The sequence below is a fragment of the Eptatretus burgeri genome, chromosome 9 (assembly GCF_056783735.1).
Source record: "Eptatretus burgeri isolate ZD-2024b chromosome 9, Ebu_testis_v1, whole genome shotgun sequence".
Lineage (NCBI taxonomy): Eukaryota > Metazoa > Chordata > Myxini > Myxiniformes > Myxinidae > Eptatretus > Eptatretus burgeri.
In genome coordinates this window covers 53,438,156-53,461,274 of record NC_140969.1, presented here as the reverse complement: position 1 = coordinate 53,461,274, position 23,119 = coordinate 53,438,156, and the positions used below count along the sequence as shown (strand labels likewise).

General features: G+C 43.9%; 1 protein-coding gene across 4 annotated transcripts in view; it reads right to left on the bottom strand.

The window, feature by feature from the left end:
* The window catches only part of OXR1 (oxidation resistance 1), a 325,783-nt gene that overhangs the window by 260,754 nt on the left and 41,910 nt on the right, over positions 1-23,119 (bottom strand). For all 4 annotated transcript variants that reach the window (XM_085895180.1, XM_085895181.1, XM_085895178.1 and 1 more), the window contains exon 2: positions 9,927-10,032. In XM_085895180.1, coding sequence (XP_085751306.1) covers positions 9,927-9,943 — 17 coding nt within the window. In that variant the 5' untranslated portion in view covers positions 9,944-10,032. The remainder of the gene's footprint in view (positions 1-9,926; positions 10,033-23,119) is intronic.

Below are 23,119 nucleotides of genomic sequence, written 5' to 3'. Positions count from 1 at the left end.
CCTCATGTTAACTTACATCTGGAACTGGAAGTGAGACTCAATTAGCCAGACTTTTATCGACATTCATTGGATAGCGAGTACGGCCTCCTGAATCCACAGGTGTGTTCGGGGATCAAAACAAAACCCAGCATTATCCACTCACAGTTAAGATGTAGCTACCAGAATCGTTCAAACATAATTTGGACTTTTGTTTGTGAAAGACAGAACAATGTTTATCGATAAAAAATATTTTTTTGAGGAAATTGCCTTCATTAGGTTGTTGGTAAACAAACCCAAAATATTTTTCTTTCTTTTTTCCTCTTTAATGCATGCGGTGAAAATCAGGACGTGGACGAGTAAGATCACAATGGATGGGTGGATGGAACAGTGAATATATATATATATATATATATATATATATATATATATATATATATATATATATATATATATATATATATATATATATATATATATATATATATATTTTTTTTTTTTTTTTTTTTTTTTTTTTAAAGAACTGTTTATCGGATCCAAAGCTCATGAAGCATCTTGAGCATGCATCATATTGAGGACAAAGACAGGAGTGTACTTTTACATGAATTATAAGAATAGCAGTCATCAATTCCCACGTGTCCTTTGTGAAGAGGAGGCAAGCTATCACTGGCACCATGGCCAAATTCAAAATTCCTGCCCTAACCAGGAGAGGACATTGCATGAGGAGGTACAGCCATGCCCTCAGCCAATGATGCTACCCTGCAGCCTTGTGCTGCTTATGTTGAACGAAGTCGAAGATAAGAAGAAGTAGTCATCAAAATACAGGATGGTCACAATGTCTTGTCACCCCTTGTAAAAATTGACATTGCTTTTGTGTGCAGTGTGTTCATTAGGTTCCTTTTTTTCAGATTGAGTGAATGTAAATGGGCGATACAAGCAATTACAACATTGAACAATGGATTGTTGTCAGTGTATGGGTTCACGAACATCCACAAACAGGGAAAACAATGGAAGAGGTGTGCATCGACTTCCATCAACGATTCCGCCAAGAAGCTCCCAATAAAAAGACACTTCTGCGTTAGGAGCATAAACTCTCAACAACAGGCAACATATAAGATATGCCAAGAACTAGAAGGCCATTAAGTACAGGTCAACAGTGCGATATTGCTTGAAGAATCTAGTGCTAGGTCATGAAAAAAGTCGACCTGTAAACGATCCGCGGAGCTTGGAATACCGCGTTCGACAATGCAAAAGCACATAAAGTTTGACATAAAATTGCACCCATAATCACCCAATGTTTGCTCAAGAGTTACCAGACAATGATTTCACCCACAAACGGGATGCATGTGCAAGGGTGCTTCAGACATTTGACACAATCCCAAAACGCGAAACGATGATCTTCAGTGATGAATGTGCTCCGAATCAAACCACGGCTGGAAAGCTCGAAGTTATGCGTGCTACTTTTGCACCATCTTGTCGGACTTCTGGTCTCTGTGCCTGAACCCCAAAGGCTATATTAACACTATAACTCAAGCAGTGAAGCACAAGCATTATAACTGTTTTTATATGATCTTACTAATGAATCACCAAACTTCCTGCAATGCTTAAATAAGAATGCAATTTCACGCGAGACTGGAAAAGTTCACATCAAAAAAGCAAGCAATAGATACAATAGCAGTTCCGAGCTGCACGATGTACCGGTGGGTGTGCTTCTCGGGGTTGCAATGCGAAAGAAACTAGAATGAAACTCGGTAGAGCACATGCAATACCTCCGCCAGGCTGAACAGTAAACGTTTTATATCCCGAAAGGCCGGATTTGGATACTCACCTAAACCAAAATCGAATCGGATTATTCTTGTCATCTAACCAACTCATTCACCATGTTTTATCATCCATCCACATCTTTTTGAGATATCATTCCATGTATCGATTTTGGCCTCATTTCTCAATGGTGAAGAATCACTTTTAAAAATTAAGAAATTAATCTATCCGGATTCGGATCTTCACCAAAATTCAATCAATTAGTCCTTGTCCAACCCCCATGTGTCCACAAAGTTTTGCCCAAATCCGTCCATAACCTCTTGAGATATGGATACATATATATATATATATATATATATATATATATATATATATATATACAGTATATATACAATATATATACAGTGTATATATATATATATATATATATATATATATATATATATATATATATATATATATATATATATATATATATATATGTTGTTTTTCGTCTTTCGGCTGCTCCCGTTAGGGGTCGCCACAGCGGATCATCCGTTATGATCAGCATTCTGATTTGGCATAGGTTTTACGCGGATGCCCTTCCTGACGCAACCCTGGTCGCCTCTTATGACACAGGGATAAGGATTGGGTTTTGCCATGATTCCGGGCTGTCTCTCATAGTGCGGCCCAGCGCAGAGCTCCCGTCCTCAAGCGATCCTCCAACCCAAGCCTCCGAGTAGCCGGATTACAGACGCACGCCACTACGCCCGGACATATATATATATGTATATATATATATATATATATATATATATATATATATATATATATATATATATATATATATATATATATATATATATATATATATATATATATATATATATATATATATATATATATATATATATATATATATATATATTGTTACGTTTGAGGGGGGGTATGCATTCAAAGGGTAATTAGGATGTTTAATTAGGTATGCCATGCTGTTCGAGTTTACCAGGATCTCGATGTAATAAGTAGCAATTCAGTGGTGATAAGTTGTCTAGTAAATGTTCATTTCTTCAAGGGGGAAATGATAATTGTCACGTAATTAGATAGGGACACGGGATAGGGTAAGTGTGTCTGCGTAAACCCTTTAGTAGTCCCTGGAGGCTGGCCGTGACGTCACAGGACAGTGCTGCGGATGGCTCCGCCCCGTGATCACGATTGGCGGAAGGTGACGGCGGTGGGCCAATAAACGGCTCGATTGGAATTGACGAGGATTGAAGGATAAAAAGGTTCTGTTCGGGGTCGAAAAGGAAGAGGAAGAAGATCGGGACAAAAAGATCGTGTTTTTTGGTGTGGAGGTTGTTGTGCTGGAAGCGTGCTTGTTGTTGCGCGGATTCGATCCTGTTTTTTTCATCGTGTCTTGGAGCCTTGCTGAGCCTCGTGCCTCACCTTGGTTGGCTCTGGGGTTCTGCTGACTCGGAGTACGGGGTCGAACGGCGGGCGGACCTGCCTCCCTCTCCTGCTCGCAACTTGGCGCCAGAACTGGTTCCCTGGTGGCTGTGAGCGGACTTGGGCCAAGACCAGGAGGTCGACAGCACCACGGTTTCTCCTGCCCCCCCCCCCCTGACGAGAGCAAGGCCAGCTCGTCCGACGCCAATCCAGGGACAGTTGCGTCCACACCACAGTCCAGCCTGACCACCAGAAATAGCTACGTTTTGTGTGTGTGTGTGTACTTGGCGCCTTAGAGGGTTTGAGATTTGTATATTCATTGGAATTGTCTGTGTTTTCCCCACGCCCGATCCCACACCATCCCGTCGAATCGCCCCGGATCCCTCTTCTTGCCGAGTCTTGTTATTTCTGGTTAATAATAAAAACAAATAAACATCATCAACTCAGTGAAAAGCGACTCGTGCCACCTTCCTCGTCCCGTTTGCGGTAGAGCGATTAGAACCGCCATGTTTGGGTTATAAATAAATAAACCGCCTCCATCGTTTCGGCTCATTCTACGTTGGCGGGACTGTTCAAGTCCCGTGGACGTCACAATATATTCGTTTATAGTTCTATCGCTCATTGGTGAAGAATCACTTTAAAAATTCTCGGATACGGATCTTCACAAAAATCCAATTCTTCCTTGTCATAAACCCAACCTGTCCACCAAGTTTCATCTGAATCCCACAACTTTTTGAGATGTCATGCTATACAGTGCAGTTTCTCGTTTTTAGCTCCATCTCCCCTCTCAATGGTGAAGAATTCTAATTCTGGTATCTGAATCCAGATCTGGATCTTCACCAAAATCGAATCCTTTCATCGTCACACACCCAACCTGTTCAACAAATTTCATCTGAATCCATCCACAACTTTTTTTTATAAATCCTGTTCAGACAGACAGACAGGGATGAAAACATAACCTCCATCCACCTTCGGTGGTAGAGGTAATGATCAAAGGCTCATTATTTCAATCATCAATATATCAAGTACATGTTACTTTTTAATGGCAAAGAAATTATTCTGTGTATCGAATACGCTCCAGAATTAGTTTGTCCTTGTGAGAGATAAAACTTTACATAACGGGCAGGGAAAGTATGACAATATTCAAGTAGACACTACCAGGTGTTGCATTATCAAGACTTAGGCCGAATCATTTTTGATTAATTTTAGGAACAGTTCTTTTGCTCCAATAATGGGTTAATGGTCAAAACTTCAGCCACCCCTCGCATTACACATTGATTAACTTACTCTTATTTGTTTCAGTTAATAAAATCCATTGTTCAGCTTGTCCACTGACACAGACCAACATGATGTATCCATTGGGCATCCATCTGTCAAGTCAAACTCCATTCTTATTCTCAAACTCTGCCTTTACTTTTCACTTATTGTACACATTGGACATGCTGGATTTCTATCATAATTAAATAAACAGGTGTCAAACATCCAATAATTTAACCAAACACAACAAACAATAAGGTCACAAAAACACAATAAAACTAGATAGTTCATAGAACACGATACCCCATGCAGTGTTACTTCAATTTTAATGAAATAATGATTTTAACTATTGTTTGAATTTATTTTTTTTAAACACGAAAGTTTAGTGCTCTTTAATTAGTCCAAAAGCAGTTCCAAATCCTACCCTTATAACCTTGTACATCACCCCCATTGAACCTTTATTTAAATTGAAGTACAGTACTGCAAACCTGGAGCTTCTTGGTAGTATTGTTATGAATCTGGACGCCATTTGCACACAAACAGACAGCAGTCGCTAAGCTAAGTTATTTCAATAAGTATGTGTTTATAGTTAGAATCCCTCCTTCTGTCGAATGGGAATTTCGTGTGTGCGCTACGAGTTATTTTTAGTTAGGTTTTTACACATCAATTACAACATCAACATCCCTCCTTCGCTCCTGCCACCATCGGCCTTCCTCACGCGCATGTGTGCCGAGCACACACGTGGGCGAGCCTTGCATCGCCTCAGATCGGAGCCCGCTCCAAAAAAGGGCATGGAATGTTTCCTCTGCCCAATGAGCCAAGGGTGAGCATCGCACGCGCACCCCAGCCAATGAGAAGCCAAAAACGCCAAGGAATAAGTCGAGTGGTGAGCAGTCATTGTAGCGATTGGCTTGGTCTGCGGTCGTGGTTCGAGCGGTCTGCGGTCATGATTCGAGCGGTCTGGGTTGTGGGTTCGAGTCCCACCATGGTGGTTTGCGTTGGAGCGCTCAAGCTGGGATCCCCGTTCCCGTCCACCGACTCTGAGCTCCACAAGTGCGGGTCCGGTGAAACCGCACGAGGCGGGGAGGTACCCGGCTAGGCCCTGGTCCCCAGCTCGCCTTTCTCTCCTGGGCTGAGGACCGAGAATAGACCCACGGGGTCCATTTCTTTTGTGTGTGTGGCGATGTCCTGTAAGTAGAAACTGTTAAGTGCTTTTCGTTCCATGTAAATTGTATTTCTTTTATTCGGATAACTCTACTCTTTGTGTGCTCCCCTGCCCCATTATAAATAAACCCCCGTGTTAAATGTTCCAGTTCGTTGTTCGTGTTTTCTTTCATTGGCCTAGCATGGTTCGGGCTTGAGAAATAGTAAGGCCGTTTGGGCCGGTAAGTTGTCATTTGGTCGGGCGTGGCTTTGGTAACTTCCGCTCGGTTACGCCGGATCCGAGTCGGTGATAGCGACTCGGTTCGGACAAAGTCGGCCGAGGGTGTGGTTTCCCCGGAAGTTAGACGGCGTGAGTACTTAGGTAAATTGGAATTACACAAGTAATTCCACAACTACCTCACGTCCTCAAAATATTGGCGCCCACAGTCCTCGAAGTGACCGTGAGCTTTCGGAGTTGTCCGAGAGTAACGACCGAAATTCCGGGTGTTCGGTGGGAGACCATAACCATAATCGATTTGCACTCCGGTCACCGTAAAACCCTTCATTCTGCAAAACACAAAAACGCAAAAAAAATCTGAAAACCCACTCCGTGGGAGTACCTCCTGTGCAGCTTCCCTTCGCAGGGCAGCTCACCAGATGACGGGATTGGGGCAAAGCCTTCGGGACCCCCAATATTTGATGATAGGAGGGAAACCACGGGGTAACATCCCTGGGTCAGATTGCGGGAGAGTGTGTCGGAGTGGTGCTGAGGTGTCGTCCACCAGACAGCGGTCTCCTTGGGTTAACCTAAAGCAGTCCCTTCGGGTGGGTGCCTGGAATGTCCTATCCCTAAGAGAGGATGATCACCTGTTTCTGTTATCATCTGAGCTCAAGCGTTTAGATATTGCGATTGCAGCTCTCTCTGAGGTTCGGAGACCGGATTGCGGCGAGATAATGGTGGGTGGTTACACCTACTATTGGTCTGGTCACTCTGATTGTTACCATACCCAAGGAGTTGCTGTAGCTGTGTCCAATAAGCTGACCCCAATGATAATTGAGGTAACACCGGTCAACGAGCGTATTATGAGATTAAGGATTCGTCACTCCTTGGGTGTCATTTCCCTGCTCTCTGTTTATGCTCCGACTGAGGCGAGTGATCTCACCGTGAAGGATGCATTCTATGCCACACTCGAGTCTGTGGTTGATCAGTGCCCCAGACGAGATACACTTCTAGTCTTGGGCGATTTCAATCCATCGACTGGAACTGATAAGGATGGTTATGATGTGTGTGTTGGTCCACATGGGTCAGGAACTATGAACCAGAATAGCACTAAGTTCCTTGACTTTGCAAGAAGTAATGGACTTAGGGTGGCTGGTTCATGGTTTCAGCGCCCGCAAGCTCATCGCTGGACTTGGTATTCCAACGCTGGCGGTGTGGCAAAGGAGATTGACCATGCCCTCATTGACGGTCGTTGGAGAATGATCCAGAACTGCAGGGTCTACTGGAGTGCTCAGTTCCTCAATACTGACCACAGGCTTGTTGTAGCAACTCTAAAGCTGCACCTTAAATCCTGGAGAATGGTACCATCCCAGCCTAGGCTGGATGTTGGCAAGCTCAGGGATGAGAGAGTAGCTGAGGCGTTTGCAAACAGGCTGAGTGGACACTTGGGGGGTCTGGGTGCTTTGAGGGGTCCTGAAGAGTTGTGGAGTGCCTTCAAGACCACAGTCCTTGATGTTGCCGGTGGATGTCTTGGAACTCACTGCAGAGCAAAGAAGAATTTTGTCTCTCAAGGGACACTGGATACCATTGACCAGAGTCACAGGGCCAGGCTGAATGGCAGAGCTGAGCTGTTCAGGGAGCTGAGGCGTAAAACTGTACGTGCACTGAGGGTGGACAAGGAGGCCTATGTGCGAGGAATCTGTGAGGGGGTAGAGCATCACCTGTGGACAGGTGATTCTCGTCCCGCTTACAGGGGAATTCGCGCATTGTGTTCATCCAAGCCCATCCCTCGGAGCACTGCAGTTAGAGCAGAGAGTGGTAGGTTCTTGACAGAGGAGTCTGAAGTGAAGGCCCGCTGGGCCCGTTACTTTGAGTGGTTGTACCAGGCTGATCCCCCAGCTATCGAGTTGGATGTCAAGGGTGTTAGAATCCCTGTTGCTGACTCTCGAATCAACTGTGGCCCACCTTCGCTTGTGGAAACACGGGCTGCGGTGAACCAGTTGAAACGGGGCAATGCTCCAGGGATCTGTGGCATCCATGCCGAACTTCTCAAGGCTGGTGGAAATGCTGCACTCGTGTCGTTGCATGCAGTTTTGTGCTCTGCCTGGAACACAGGCATCCTCCCAACTGATTCGAAGAGGGGCCTTGTTGTTCCTCTCTGGAAAGGGAAGGGTGATCGCCAAGACTGCAACAACTACCGAGGGGTGACGCTGCTCTCAGTGCCGGGCAAGGTCTTTGCTCGGATAATTCTTGATAGGGTTCGCCACCATCTGCTTGAGCACCAGCGTCCAGAGCAGTCAGGCTTTACACCAAAGAGGTCAACGATTGACCGTATCCTTGCTCTTCGTGTCCTCACCGAACGGAGTTGAGAGTTTCGGCAGGGGCTGCTTGCAGCCTACGTTGATCTCTGTAAAGCGTTTGATTCAGTGAATCGGGATGTCCCCTGCAAGATTCTTGGTCTTCGTGGGGTGCCACCAAAACTGATCGATCTGATGTCTGAACTCTACTCTGGTACTGAGAGTGCTGTGAAGTGTGGTGGTACCATCTCTGACTTATTTCCAGTTGTTACTGGAGTTCGTCAGGGGTGTGTACTGGCCCCCACACTTTTCAGCACTTGTATGGACTGGATTTTAGGGAGGATGTCGGAGAGATCAAGCTGCGGGGCATCGTTTGGGAAAGTCAAGATCTCGGACCTTGATTTTGCAGATGATGCAGTCATCTTTGCGGAGACTTTAGATATCCTTTTGGGGGCCCTCGAGGTGCTGAATGAGGAGTCGGAGCCGCTGGGATTACGGGTTTCTTGGGTCAAAACTAAGATCCAGGCTTTCGGTGACATCTTGGATGCTGCTGTCCTGTCTGTGTCTGTTTGTGGTGAGGATGTTGAGGTCGTGGAGAGATTCACTTACCTTGGCAGTGATATTCATATCTCTGCTGGCTGTGAGCAAGAGGTCAATAGACGTCTGGGTTGGGCCTGGAGATTCATGGATTCACTGGATCATGGGGTGTGGCGCTGCCGGTACTTGTGTGGGAGGATGAAAGTCCGAGTCTTCAGGTCCTTGGTACTTCCAGTCTTGCTCTATGGATGCGAGACTTGGACTCTGACCAAGGATCTGAGACAGAGATTTAATTCCTTTGGTACCAGGTCTCTTCGGAGAATCCTTGGCAATCGCTGGTCGGATTTTGTGTCCAACGAGCGGTTGCTGAGAGAGACTCGGATGAGATTTGTTACCTGCATAGTCCATGAGCGTCAGTTGCGGCTGTATGGGCATGTGGCTCGTTTTCCTGACGCTGATCCTGCTCACCAGATTCTCTCAGCGAGGGAATCTCATGAGTGGAGGAGGCCAGTGGGCCGACCACGTGCCTCGTGGTTGCAGCAGGTTGACCATCATCTCAAGGAGATGGGGATGGGCCTGGCATCTGCCTGGGGGATGGCCAGACAGAGGCCCCTGGAGTACCGGCGGAAAGTGGACGCAGCGATGCGCTGCTCTGGCACATGCTCCCATACCTGACCTGGTGGGAGACGACTCCACTGCTCCACGTCGTGGTCGTTTATCGTCACCGAACCCCGGCCCACAACAGTATTATTACAGATGATGTGCCTACTGTAGTGTTGAAGTATATAATTAAATTTAAATGAAATAAAGATTGTAAAAGTCGTATAAATAATTTAATTCCGAAATTTACTGCTGTTTTCCACAGTGTATATTACACCATCCTCTCCAACACGCTACATTAGTTATTCGTGCCTGTTGTGTGTGTCCATTATGACATCCTTAAAACAGTAAGTTTCCTGTTTGTAATGATTTTAAATTTTGTTTAACTGCCTGGCAGGGAGACAGTAAAAATCTCACTCCACTCTGCGCATGTGCGGCCGGGATAAATTCAGAGACAAGGTATGGTCAAACGAAAGACTCGTCTTCCTATTCATTTTCAAAATATAACATATCATTTGATTTCCATACATTGTTCCTCGATCATAAACTGAAAATACAGACAGACAGACGGACATGAACCAATTGTTTAACCCTGCTTGTCTCTTTGCATGCGCAGGGTAACAATCAAATGGAAATCAAACCCATTTTCCATACGAAACAAAATATTGTGATTCAATTTCATGGAACATTGTTATTCAGCCTATTCTTACCGTCGTGTACCAAACATCTTCGGTGATTGAGTGAAGGCAAGACTCAGCTTTGTGGGTGAAGTTCAACGGCAAAAGGGATCTGATGTGGGAAGCAAAAGTAATAAATCTAGAGGGAAATAAAGAGTCTTAGATTAGACTACAGAAAGAAGAAATTCCAAAGCCACAAAATTATCTCCAATAAATATTCATTTCTGTACACGAGCAAGGGAAAGGACATTAAAAGTTATGTGGGGTCTGTCTATCTCACGATGCTGGGACGTCACATTAAATTCCCATGTCCCGTGATGAATTGGTGATTGCTTTCCAACGTAAAAGTACATCGGCACCTCATAGTAAATGTATATGCACATCTATATCTCTGAGTATAGTTTTCAATTGTGTAAAAAAAACAAACATTCATTCATGCAATACTCGTGCTATAAACATCTCCACAAGTTAGACAATGCATATGAAATGCCTTGCATAAACGGAACTTTTTTACAATTCAATAATGACAGTTTACTCGGAACAAATACGTCAGGATGGTGCACAAGTAGCACACTTGCCTTCGAGGTTTATGGTCCGAGTTACATTCCTGACATCATGATAATCTGTCGCATTGGTGCTTCATACGAAGGGTGTTACATCAATATGATTATGCATTCCAATCTATTAAACTGGGTGTCCCGTATGATAACATTAGTTGGTGGATGTTAAACATCCCACGGTGACTTTCACAAAGAGCAGACAAATGCGCAAGTACCCTGACCAAATTCCAAATTCATACCCTAATCTGCGTGGGCACTGCATCAGCGAAACAGCCACGTTCGGTAATGATGCAACCAGTGGGCAGAGTCAGTCATTAAATCCTGGGCCAATATGCATTCCCTAATTACCGACACCAAACTGGAACACCGGGAAAAAAATTACCACCTTGACGATTCATGTTGAATGCCATATAACACAAGGTTAGATAAAATCAACACAAGATCCCTAAAAACTCATAACTTCATAAATTTAGCAAAACCGACAAGCTGAAAGACTGCTTTTTACATTAATTTTTCATTCCAAATGGAAGAGTTCATCTTGTATACCCCATGTAATGTCCATCTTGTATACCCCGTGTTCCCCACCCTATCCCTCTCCCTTCCACAGATCTCCTAATGTCTCTGTTCCCCACTGTTTTGTCCTTCCCACTCCCACCCCTCTTGACTCTGCCTTCCTTACTGTGCGTGTGTTAGCTCTCAAACGAGCCTCGACAAGGTATACAAAAAAAAATTGACTTTGTTCTTTCAAATCGATATAACTGCAATTATGGGTGATGTTTCATGGAGTAACATCCTTTAAAGGGGACAATAGGCAAGCTGTGATTTCACAAATACCGTACAGTATATCCAGACAAATTTTTTATTATATTGCAAAAAATTTGGCCTTTACCTCAATATAACTGCCGATGCTTTGCTCCAATATTATAATCAGAGAGATTAGATATGAGGGTTATAAAGAAAGTAAAAATCAAGACTTAGTCACTTGTGCTGCAGTAACTATAATGAACGACAAAGAGTGACAAAGCTGAAATATGGCCATGGAGGGAAGAAATAAAGATGTGTATGCGATTTGTGTCACAATTTGTTGCTCATGACAATTCCCGTAGACCGAAGAGGATGAATTTATTTGGAACTTTATTGTTTAGAGACAAAAATCTCAGCTCATGGTGGAGTGAGGTCGACAGATTAGAAGGTAATGCACCAACTGATGGTGGTGAAGTAGGAGTGCATATTGAGGCAACAACCAAAGCAAAGCAGAAAAATCGGGAGAGATACAAGAAAGTAGGAAACAGCAAACTGCAAGTAGAGGGGAAGGATTCATGGGCAAGAAAAGATCACTCAATAAAGATAGAGGATGACCTGAGATGGTGGTAGAGCAACAAATTGAAGCCTTATATGGGAGAGTGGGATTGCACACACCGAATAGGGAGGTTCCACAAGTGGGAATAGGGAGGAACAATGGGGTGGAAGTGGGCACTCAGCTTGATTTTTGGAGTTTATCCAGGTGAAGGTTCCTGGGAGAGAGAGAGAGAGAGAGAGAGAGAGAGAGAGAGAGAGAGAGAGAGAGAGAGAGAGAGAGAGAGAGAGAGAGAGAGAGAGAGAGAGAGAGAGAGAGAGAGAGAGAGAGAGAGAGAGAGAGAGAGAGAGAGAGAGAGAGAGAGAGAGAGAGAGAGAGAGAGAGAGAGAGAGAGAGAGAGAGAGAGAGAGAGAGAGAGAGAGAGAGAGAGAGAGAGAGAGAGAGAGAGAGAGAGAGAGAGAGAGAGAGAGAGAGAGAGAGAGAGAGAGAGAGAGAGAGAGAGAGAGAGAGAGAGAGAGAGAGAGAGAGAGAGAGAGAGAGAGAGAGAGAGAGAGAGAGAGAGAGAGAGAGAGAGAGAGAGAGTTGTGGAGGAGCTGGGGCAGAATAAGAGGGAGGACAGGAGAAAGTACAGAGTGCTACCTCGACCAGCGAAGAAGCGATAGAAAACAGAGTGGCCACCAAACTGTTTGCAACAAGAGAACAGCAAGGTTTGTGTGTCACCTTCTTTGTGGAACATGAACATGATGTTGAGAGCTTTGGATTCAATAGACTCCAAGAGTAAGAGGTGTAAAGTTGGGGCACCAGCCCATAGGGGATAGACCACAGAACCTCCCAACTCAATACTCTATTCAGCTAAGAACAAAAGCCGCATTGGCTGTAAGAAATGAAGGCTAACCAAGGGATTATTTGGCATGATAGGGGATTCCCAGCCGACAGTTGGCTTTGGAGGTCAGCTTTGATACAAGGTTAGCTGATTGTGCAGCCCAGAAGTTCAAGAGACTGACCCTCTTTAAAATAGTTGATTATAGAAAGGGATGTGGATCCCTTAGATGATCCTTCTGGAGATATATTGTGCGAATGTGAGATTTGCCACAATTGAATAACAAGAGTTTAAACCAGAGCAGAGCAGGGGAAGCAGCTGCTGCCATTCTATCTGCAGGATACTTCAAGGCATAATGTGGAATCATCAGCAGAGGAAAAGAATGTTCTGGGAGGATCAGAGATGATTTACTCATACGAGGAACAAGATTGAGCTCAGGACACTGCCATGAGGCAATCCAACCTCTATTGGGAGAGGAAATGAAAGGATTTAGTTCAATGCAATGTACTGACTGCACAAGTGGAGGAAATCATAAGCCAGGAAAAAAGTGTCCTTCGATGTTACAAGGACAAAGCTTTGTAATCATTAAACAAAAATTTAAGACGAAACAAAAATGACAATTTTAAACTCCCCTCTCCCCCATATCTCATGTATTTTCATTTCATCCCCACTTCTTTCTGTTTGGATGCTTTCTCCCTCCGAAACCCACCACCTTTCCTTTCCCCCAGCTCGGTTCTCAGTCCCCAACATGCTTATATCCCCAACTCCTCCTGTGGGGTTTATTTTATAGCTTGGCAAACATATAACATATTGTTACGTTTTTGGGGTAGATGGAGGAATTTCAAAGGAGAAATAGGATTGTATTGAGTAGTGTGGTCCATGGATGTGTAGGAGACATCTCAATTTAAATCAAGTCGGAAAACTCCAAGAGTGAGAGGTGAGTGCCCACTTCCACTCCATTGTTCCTCCCTATTCCCACTTGTGGAACCTCCCTACTGGGTCTCAGAAATGTCTGCCTGTATTATAGCTGTGGCCACAGTGAAGGAATTGGCTTGTCACCACCGTAGATGGGGGGGGGGGGTGGTGCTGTGTTAACTTGGATAGGAATTAAAGCCAATATCCCCCAGTATATACAGTAATTACTCCCGTGACATTTTCCGATGTTTTTTTGCATTTCAAGACCGGCGATAAAAAGGGATTATGTCCTGAAAAAAGTGACAACCGAGCTGCATGTCCAAGCAGGCAGAAAGCCCTGCCTCCAGGAGTGATGTTTGGTGAGACCACGCCCCCGGAGTGAATGATTAATGGGCATGACATCAGAGAGCCAGTAGAAGGAAAGTGAGGCTTGGAGCAGGAGAACAAGGAGGACAGTTGTATGAGGACACGATCGAGTAAGGGGGTCTCGCTGGCTGGCTACGTCCAGACACCAAGTCTGGACATGATGAAATACAGCAACACAATTCTTGTGTTGTGCTGTGAATTTGTCCGCATGACGGAACAAGACACTAGTTAATGACTGTTGGGCTGCATCGTGTGAGACGTCCCTCGAAGCCTCGTGTTGGGCCATTCTGGGCAAGCGAGCCAGGCATTCTGCAGAGGAGCGGCATTGACTACCCCAACCATGAGGAGGAACTTTCATGACAGCTTGTGGGCTCTCTTGACAAAGGGACCAAAGGTGCCCAGGAGATGGAGTTTTGGCTGGGTCCACTGGGCTGTGGAAATGTCTGCCTGGATTATAGCTGTGGCCACAGTTTTTCCTGGAGGAGGATACATGTGCCGATTAGGAGTGGAGGAGAGAACATTGGATCTACCAGATCCTGGAGGAGATTGCAGGCTTCCAGGAATGGATGAGAGAACTCTAGGTTTACCAGATCCTGAGGGGGATACAGGCATCGATCGGGACAGGATGAGAAAACTCTAGGTCTACCAGACCCTGGAAGAGGAAGCAGGCTTCTGGGAGTGGATGAGAGAAATTTTGGTCTTCTGGATCCTGGAGGAGGGTGCAGACATCGATCCTGCTGCCTCTCACAAGAATGTTTGTTGACGCAATTCTTGTGACTGACCTTATTATTTGATATCTCATCAAAGGTGTGCTTGAAGTCTACAAGTGCACCCAAACATCAACCAGGTTGTCTACAAGATTTTGGAATAATAAGCAAAATTAGAAGAAGAAAAACACGGGGGGGGGGGGTGGGGTGGGGGGATGGAATCCAGGGAGATTGAAAGCAACGAATCCACCAAGGTGGATTGGAAGGGTGCGAAGAAAACTAGAAGGGGTGGATGACACTCTTGGGCCCGACCAACCTGCAACGACTTGCACTTGGGAAAAGGTGCTGTGATGCTTACTATCCTAAGTGTTCAGTTTTGCTTGAAATTGGGACATGGGTAATTAGGATGGGAGCGGGCAAGAGCGACTCAATGGTCAGTAAAGGGATTGGCTTGGAAACCAGAATAGTCTTGTGGTATTGTTGTTTGTTATGTGTAAAGAAATGAATTGTGTTTGGAGGATGAATGTGAATTATAACATCTAAGCAGGCCATGGCAGTGTAGGAGCACGATCACCATTTTTGCATTGCAATGTTTGAGAAATGAATGGCAACAGGGGAGGAAATGAGATGTTGAATAGTGTGGGTGGGGAAGATATGTGGGTCTGCAGAAATGGATCAAGCTCTGGAGGAGCGGTGACTGTGGCTTCCCGAAGTAATTTGGCCCTGGCAGCTGGTTGTGTCTGGAAATGGGGACCCATCAGAGGGGAGATTTGATTGGGCGACCAGCGGTAAGGAGACCCCTGGCGACCTGTACGTGGCCGAAATAGGCTGTATTGCGAGGAGACCCTCCCCGGCGGGGCGTACAGCAAAAGAGCTGTTTGGCTGTCAGGGACTAAATAGTTGTGGGGGGGGGGCAAAGAAGTCGCAAGTCGGGAGACATATTTTTGGACTGTGAGCATCACAAACAGAAGTGCCCCCACCATTTTTGTTGTACGGTACCTCCCCCCTGTCTTGTTGATGATCACACATGTGTAATAACATTTAAGGAATGGTCTTGCAGAGTTTGGAACGAGTGATCGAGATTGGTTTATGTGTGTGAGTGTGTGAGTGAAGGTTCACTTAATCCATGTCACTAACCTGTACCGGAGAGACAGGGCTAGCGGAAATTTGGAATAGGTAAATTGGGATGGCCCCACGGGTAACGTTGGGTATTGTGGCATCCACCAGGGAATGCAGTCTTTAGAAGAAGGGGGTTGTACAAACGTTTAAAAGCTTTTGGATAAGGTTTCGTCTGTTACAGTAGATTGTGTGCTTTATGACATTTTCTACCTACCCCAGGAGTTAGGAGTGAGGAACCAAGAGTTTTGCAAATATGTGAATTGTTGTGTTTAAGGGGTGTAGAATGTTGAGAATAGGTAAGTTAACTACGGCTCGCTTTCCACAGCCCCTCCTAATTTATTTCATAAGCGAATTAGGTGTGAGTTGGTAAGTGGTATGGTTAGAATGGTAATGCTTGCATTGAACCTTGCAGGAGCTACGGTTCTGAGGAGGGGGCTATGCTATGTTTGTGTGGTAGATGGAGAAATTTCATAGGAAAGATAGGATTGTATCGAGTTGCTTGGTCCAGAGGTGTAGGAGACATCTGAGGTCAGGTCAGGTATGGGAGCATGCGCCGGAGAAGCACGTCGCTGCGTCGCACACCTCAGCACCACCCCCGACACAAACTACCGCAATCTGACCCAGGAAGGTTACCCTGTGGTTTCCCTCCTATCATCAAAGATTGGGGATCCTGAAGGCTTTGCCCCAATCACATCATTCGGTGAGCTGCCCTGCGAAGGGCGGTTGCACAGGTGGTACTCCCACGGAGTGGGTTTTCAGATTTTTTTATGCTTTTAGAATGTTTTGCGACATGAAGGATTTTACGGTGGCCAGAGTGCAAATCCTGCCACCAACCTCCAAATCAAAAGTAACCCAACTCAAGGAGGATGTCCGCAGACACAGTTGGGCACTAGATATGGATGGCCGTTGGCTCACAAGGAGCTCCTCCGCCCTTTGACAGGTTTTGTTTTGAATCCTGCTGGGTGTCCATATCATACACCCTCCTCACCAAGAAACTTGGTCGGGGAGACAGCTTATTCGCCGACAACCCGACCATGGAACAGGTTAGTACAAGTTTACATGGTACCTGGAGCAAGTCACAGATCTCATCAAACTTGACATGACACAAACCTGACCTGACCGGAGACATCTCAATGTATATTAAGTGGGGAAACTGTGAGCTTACATGTTACTCGTCACCACAAGGGGGGTGGTGCTGTGTTAATTAGATAGGGATTAAAGCCAATTTCCCCCAGTATGCAATTTCCCCCATGATATTTTCCTATGTTTTTTGCATTTGTTTTTGAGAACGAGGACATTTGCGGGAGGACTCGATCAAGTAAGGCGGTCTCGCTGGCTGGCTATGTCTAGACACGACGAAAGACAGCAACACAATTCTCATGTTGTGCTCCGAATTTGCCAGCATGATGGAGCAAGACGCGAGTCATCAACTGTTGGGCTGCATCGTGTGAGACGTCCCTCAAAGCCTAGTGTTGGGCCATTCTAGGTGAGTGAGCCAGGCTTTCGGCAGAGAATGGCGGCGACCGCCCCAATTGTGAGGAGGAACTTTCACGATAGCTTGTGGGATCTCTTGACGAAGGGGCCATCTGCACGAATTACCTCCCGTACGCTTCCTGCAACGAGAGCGGCTTGGCGCCGTTTTGGGCACATTTTCCCGTGCAGGACGATGCGGCTCGACCCCCAAATACTCATAAAAGATCACTTCTGGACCCGAAGTTAAGTGCCAGAATAAAGGAGGGATTTTTTTTTGTTTTGTTTTACTGTGTCCCTTTGTCTGTGTTTAAGTCTGCATGGAGGCACCTAAAATTAGATTTATGCTCCCTCACGTCTCGGTTACTTCCATCATAATTGTTTGATTTTCTGTTTATTAAATCATTATTTATTTAATTTGCTGGTATCCGTGTATCTGTTACGGGTTCGAGTACAACCCGTGTGCCTCCGTCCTTTGCTGCCCTTACCTTCCCATGCACGCCATAATCTCTGAGAATCTCGGCTGAAAGCCTCCAAGAGAACTGTTTGGCCATCCGTCCAGGAAGGGGAAGACCCACTGGGCACGATAATATTAGATGATAGTTCAATCCGAGATGAAGTCTAATCTGTGGTCAAAACATCAGTCCTCTGAACCTTTATTCTTAAACAAAATCTCGAGATGGTTGTGCTCCTGCTTTTCATTTGATGATGTGCACACTTTTTGAACATGGCATCCCAACTACAAACGACTTGATGCAGTATGTTTAATGCCCAACGGTGAAAAGATGTCCAATAGCGAGCTACAGAAAAGTGCTGAATGCAGAGGCTGATGCCATAAAAGCACCCCTGAGAGGGAGCCATTCTATTTGCACTCTTTGCGAAAGTGCGGATTTGGTTCGATTTTCTCCCTGAAAGTGCAAAATACAATATTAGATGGAAAATTTGAACATGAAGCAAAGCTGAAGTTGCCCAAAACAATAAATGGTCTATACTGAAAGGGAGTAGTGACTAAGCTGGGTTTATAAAGCAACTCTCACTGTGATACAATTTCAGATGGCTGGATAAAAGGAGCAGATGTATTTTCAAACACTATGAAATTTCCACACCACATTCAAACATATCTCCTCTGGGATGGACCCTTACAAGATAGCAATGCTGTCACACATTTCATTATCACACAAGGCCTTCAATGGCCACAGCAATCCAACTGATTCTGAACTTGTGTCGAGCTCAGAGTGCCAATCATCAGCAGGTCATCGCAGTTGCTTTTCACATGTTTGAGCAGTATTTGTGGTAACCAAAAGCAATGCATAGCATCATTAAGTTTCATAATCAGGACAAGTATGTGCATGTGCATGCAGAGGCACACACACACACTTACATTTTCAATGTCAAGTCACTCTGACCAATAAGAATTTCTCAGGCATAACTAATGTGCAGGTACAAGTACAGAAAAAGCTACAATTTTGCTGGCAAACTACACCATGGCCTTTTATTTTTCACAAATTGTATAAGACTCATGGAAATTTTAATACAAAATGGACAGCTTGTTTGTCAAGTTCTGATAATATTTGGAGAGAACCATAATTAATGAACCCCAATCGGCATCTTCAGGAGATGGCGATGGACCAGGCATCTGCCTGGGGGATGGCCAGAGGAAGGCCCATGGAGTACCGGCGGAAAGTGGACGCCACGATGCGCTGCTCCGGCACATGTTCTCATACCTGACCTGACCTGAGTTTCAACACGTTGGCATCGCTTCACCATCTCAGATAATCCTCCATCCCTACCCATGATCATAATCGTTTCTATCCTCGTGAACACTCCCACCACCACTTCTCCACCGCTCCCTGTATTTGCAGGTTGCAATGTTTTCTTCCCTTTCCTTTCTCCTGGTCTTCCACATTCCCATGCTTGCTGCCGAAATGTGTTGCACCTCTTCCTCAATGTCAGTGCATCGCCTCACCTCACTCTTCCATGATTCCCAACTTTGCATCGATTAAAATATATATATATATATATATATATATATATATATATATATATATATATATATATATATATATACATACTAGCAATACCCGTGCACATGCACGGGATAGCAGTACAACATAGCGGGTGGCAGACGACAGACCTTACACGGGGAATGACAAAAATACACATTGTGCAAAATGCAAGTGGTACTATGGAACGCCAAGACTTCCCAAACATTGTCGGCATGTCCGCTAAGTGCCACAGCAGTTTCAGAGGGATCGTGTGACGGCGAGCCGAGTTTTTAGTGTGCAAGAGCTTGGTATTATAATTGAGATTATATATATATATATACATATATATATATACATATACATATATATATATACATATACATATATATATATATATATATACATATATATATATATATACATATATACATATATATATATATATACATATATATATATATATATACATATATATATACATATATATATATATATATACATATATATATACATATATATATATATATATATATATTAGACATATATATGGAAATAGAAAATATATATATATATATATATATATATATATATATATATATATATATATATATATATATATATATATATATATATATATATCGATAGTTATTGTTTGTTTGTTTCTGAAAAACAGCACAACATTACCACACACACACAAAATGAGAGAACCCTACAGATCATCAGGAGGTTAAGCAGAAAAAAAAAACAACCAAGGTCAACGTTTTGTTGCCGAGAAGATCGATATCCCAGAGGTGGCTTTTCCACAAGCACACACAAACACAAGGCTGCATCTTCCCCAGTCGGAACTGAAGACAGTCCAGCGAAGGCTACAGTGCATTAAATATTTAAATGCCAGTGTAGGGAATCTTTGTACTCCGAAGACCACGTGCTTTACACCATCGTTGAGTGAACCCCATCCCAGTTTATTTTTTAATCATTTCAGTGATCCAGGAGTCAAAGAGCAACTTATACCTAAATTACATGCAAGACAAAGACACCAGTCGAGATTAATGCACTTTTACAGGGATTAAAACCTGACCAGGAATAGACAATGGACATGCACATATATGATATATGGAATTTGAACCTGAGTTCCTCGCATTATGAGCCAGGGGTTCAAAATGGAACAGTAACAGGCAACCCATTTCATTTCAGCCCACCAGGTGCATTTTCACAACAGACGATTAAGCAATTTGGCTCATTAAACAAGCCACTGAGGTCCTTCGATGCACCAATGAAGAAAAAGATATATGGCAAAGAATGGGACTCAGAGTGGCTGTAAAAAATATGGTCAGCCATTAAATCACAAAGGGGTTTACCGCAAAGGAAGTGGCCAATCCACCAAGGTTGGCAAGAGGTGCCTTATAACTCGGAGGTTTTTACGAACCCACCGGCTCATGTGTTTAAGGTCCATTTTCACTATTTTGCCGCTGTAAGAGACACTGATCCAAGAGGACTGGACCAGGAAGAAACCACAGGAAATTGGTCAAAATCAAGTGCGTTTGCTTTCCATAATTTTGTAAGAATTGCAAATGTAAGCTTTGAGGAGGTTTTCCAACACCACAGAATGCAGATCGCTCGCACACCTCGATTATTTTTTTTTATCTTGAGCAGTGCAAAAGGGACCTTTACGCTGATTCCCAGGAAGCGAAGAACTACTCAATCCACACAAAAGTAACAGAACACCATCCATTCAAGAAAAATCGATTCATAAAGAAAAACTGAGGGTCAGTGCACAAACAGCCCATGGTCTCTCAGGGCCAGAGCAATGGCATAGAAGCTGTTAATGAGAATTAGATGCAATTCAAAACTCTCGTTACTCTGGAAACACTGAAATACTACCAGACTGGGTGAAGAAATATATTACTATTAAATAATGAGACTGAGCTATTGTTATGTGAAAATTACTTTCACACAAAATTCAATTTATTAAATTTGCAAATGTATTACAGCACACAGCCCACAGCCCACCGGAGCCTAGACTTTGGACATATCTTCGAAGGAAATTGAATGTTAATTAATTGCAAGAAACACGTGACCAATGCCTTCCAACCATATGAATTGCATGTCCATGCTGACCTGCATAAACATGAAGCTTGACCTTTGCCCAATTATGGAGGCAAATCCGTGTGGTAATTGGCAAGCGTACCCAACGAGAGCAGACGCAGCTTGGAAACTGAGAACAAGAAGGAAAAACAAAGAACTACCAGAGAAAGTATGACGACATTGGCTCGTTTCGATGCCACATCCATAACCCTAGCACTCACCACATACTAAACACAAGGAGTACAAAACACAATTCATGCACCCCAAACTCAAAGTTTGACCAATGGAAGGTACCCAATGGCCACACACACACACACACACACACACACACACACACACACACACACACACACACACACACACACACACACACACACACACACACACACACACACACACACACACACACACACACACGCGCGTGCGCGCGCAATTTTTTTTTTGGGGGGGGAATGCAGTTTGGAGTCAGTATGATTACTGACTACAGTATGGACGGTATACAACCCAGAAACATTGAGTAGCTTTCACCGAAAAACGACGTTACATTTATATAGACGTTTCAAGGATATGATCACAAACATTATTCTTTATAAACAGCTGCGTGTGATGGGTGGGAAAAAAAAATACATTTATACGGCAAACGGCTCAGAAATCGGGTGTTATCAAATGTGTTTTGCTTTGAAACTCACAAAGAGAAACCATGTAGCCTTTGTAAAGCAAATCCAATGACCAAATGCTTGAAAAGCAGGCACGAGGACAAAGGAAAACCTGAGAGAAGCTCCACAAGATACGGGATGAAGCTTTGCCACCACTGCACCTGTAACAGGCATGGCATATCCACACACCTGCGGAAAGTACATCGACATCCAAATCTACCCATATGTACCACGTCCGTGTGTGCTGTATATGTACCTCTACCTTGTAGTAACTGTCTACTGCACATCCCAATCAGGACAGGAACTGTACTGTACAGCTCGGTAAGTGGCTTCAGCACTCAAGCACTGCAACGGAACACCTGATTTGGCAAGCGATTACCAATTGCCGTCGATACAATTATGCACCCAGAAACGCCCGTGCAATGTCCGAATTGGACAAATCAACACTTTTTTGGGGAGTCAGAACTGTTGATACTTTCAAATCTGGAGCTTACATTTTGTAATTCTGGTTAGTTTAAGAGATTCTCCCGGTTTATTCAGATGCACAAATGAAATAAAGCCAAGAACGTTGGCATCTCCAGGTGTTTATAAGCACTGCAATATACCCAGAGATTCGTCGCTATGAACAGGCATTCGATAATATGAGCGAGGAAAGTGAAAAAAAATTAACTTTATCATTAAGAAATTGTTGCGGCCTGTTCCAAGTTCAAGCATGGTTGAGCAAGCCAAAAAACATGGTGGCTTCAACCCCCAGCGAGGTTACCCAGGAAACGCCTTAAGACCCCAGACAGCAAGGTGGCCGAGGATCGCCTGGTGGATATAATTAAATAAGGCCGTTAATAATCTTAAAAAGGGGTATTTTAATTAACACAAAACCAAATTTTCACTCTTGCACTTCCTTGGAGTTTTCTTCGTATGCATGCAAAGTTTCAGGGTGCAGGGTTTCATAGTTTTGGAGTTATGGAGGAGACACAATCACACACACACTTATTAGTGTATGTATATGTATATATATATATATATATATATATATATATATATATGTATATATATATATATATATATATATATATATGTGTGTGTGTGTGTGTAAAACATATACACAGTCATGAGAAAAAGGTTGTGAGCCCTTTCGAATTTTCTATATTTATGCATGAATTTGACCCAAAATATGATCCGATTCCATCTAATTCTATTTTTCATTGCACAGCCCACGAGCCACTCGTGGCCCCTGGTGACCTAAAGT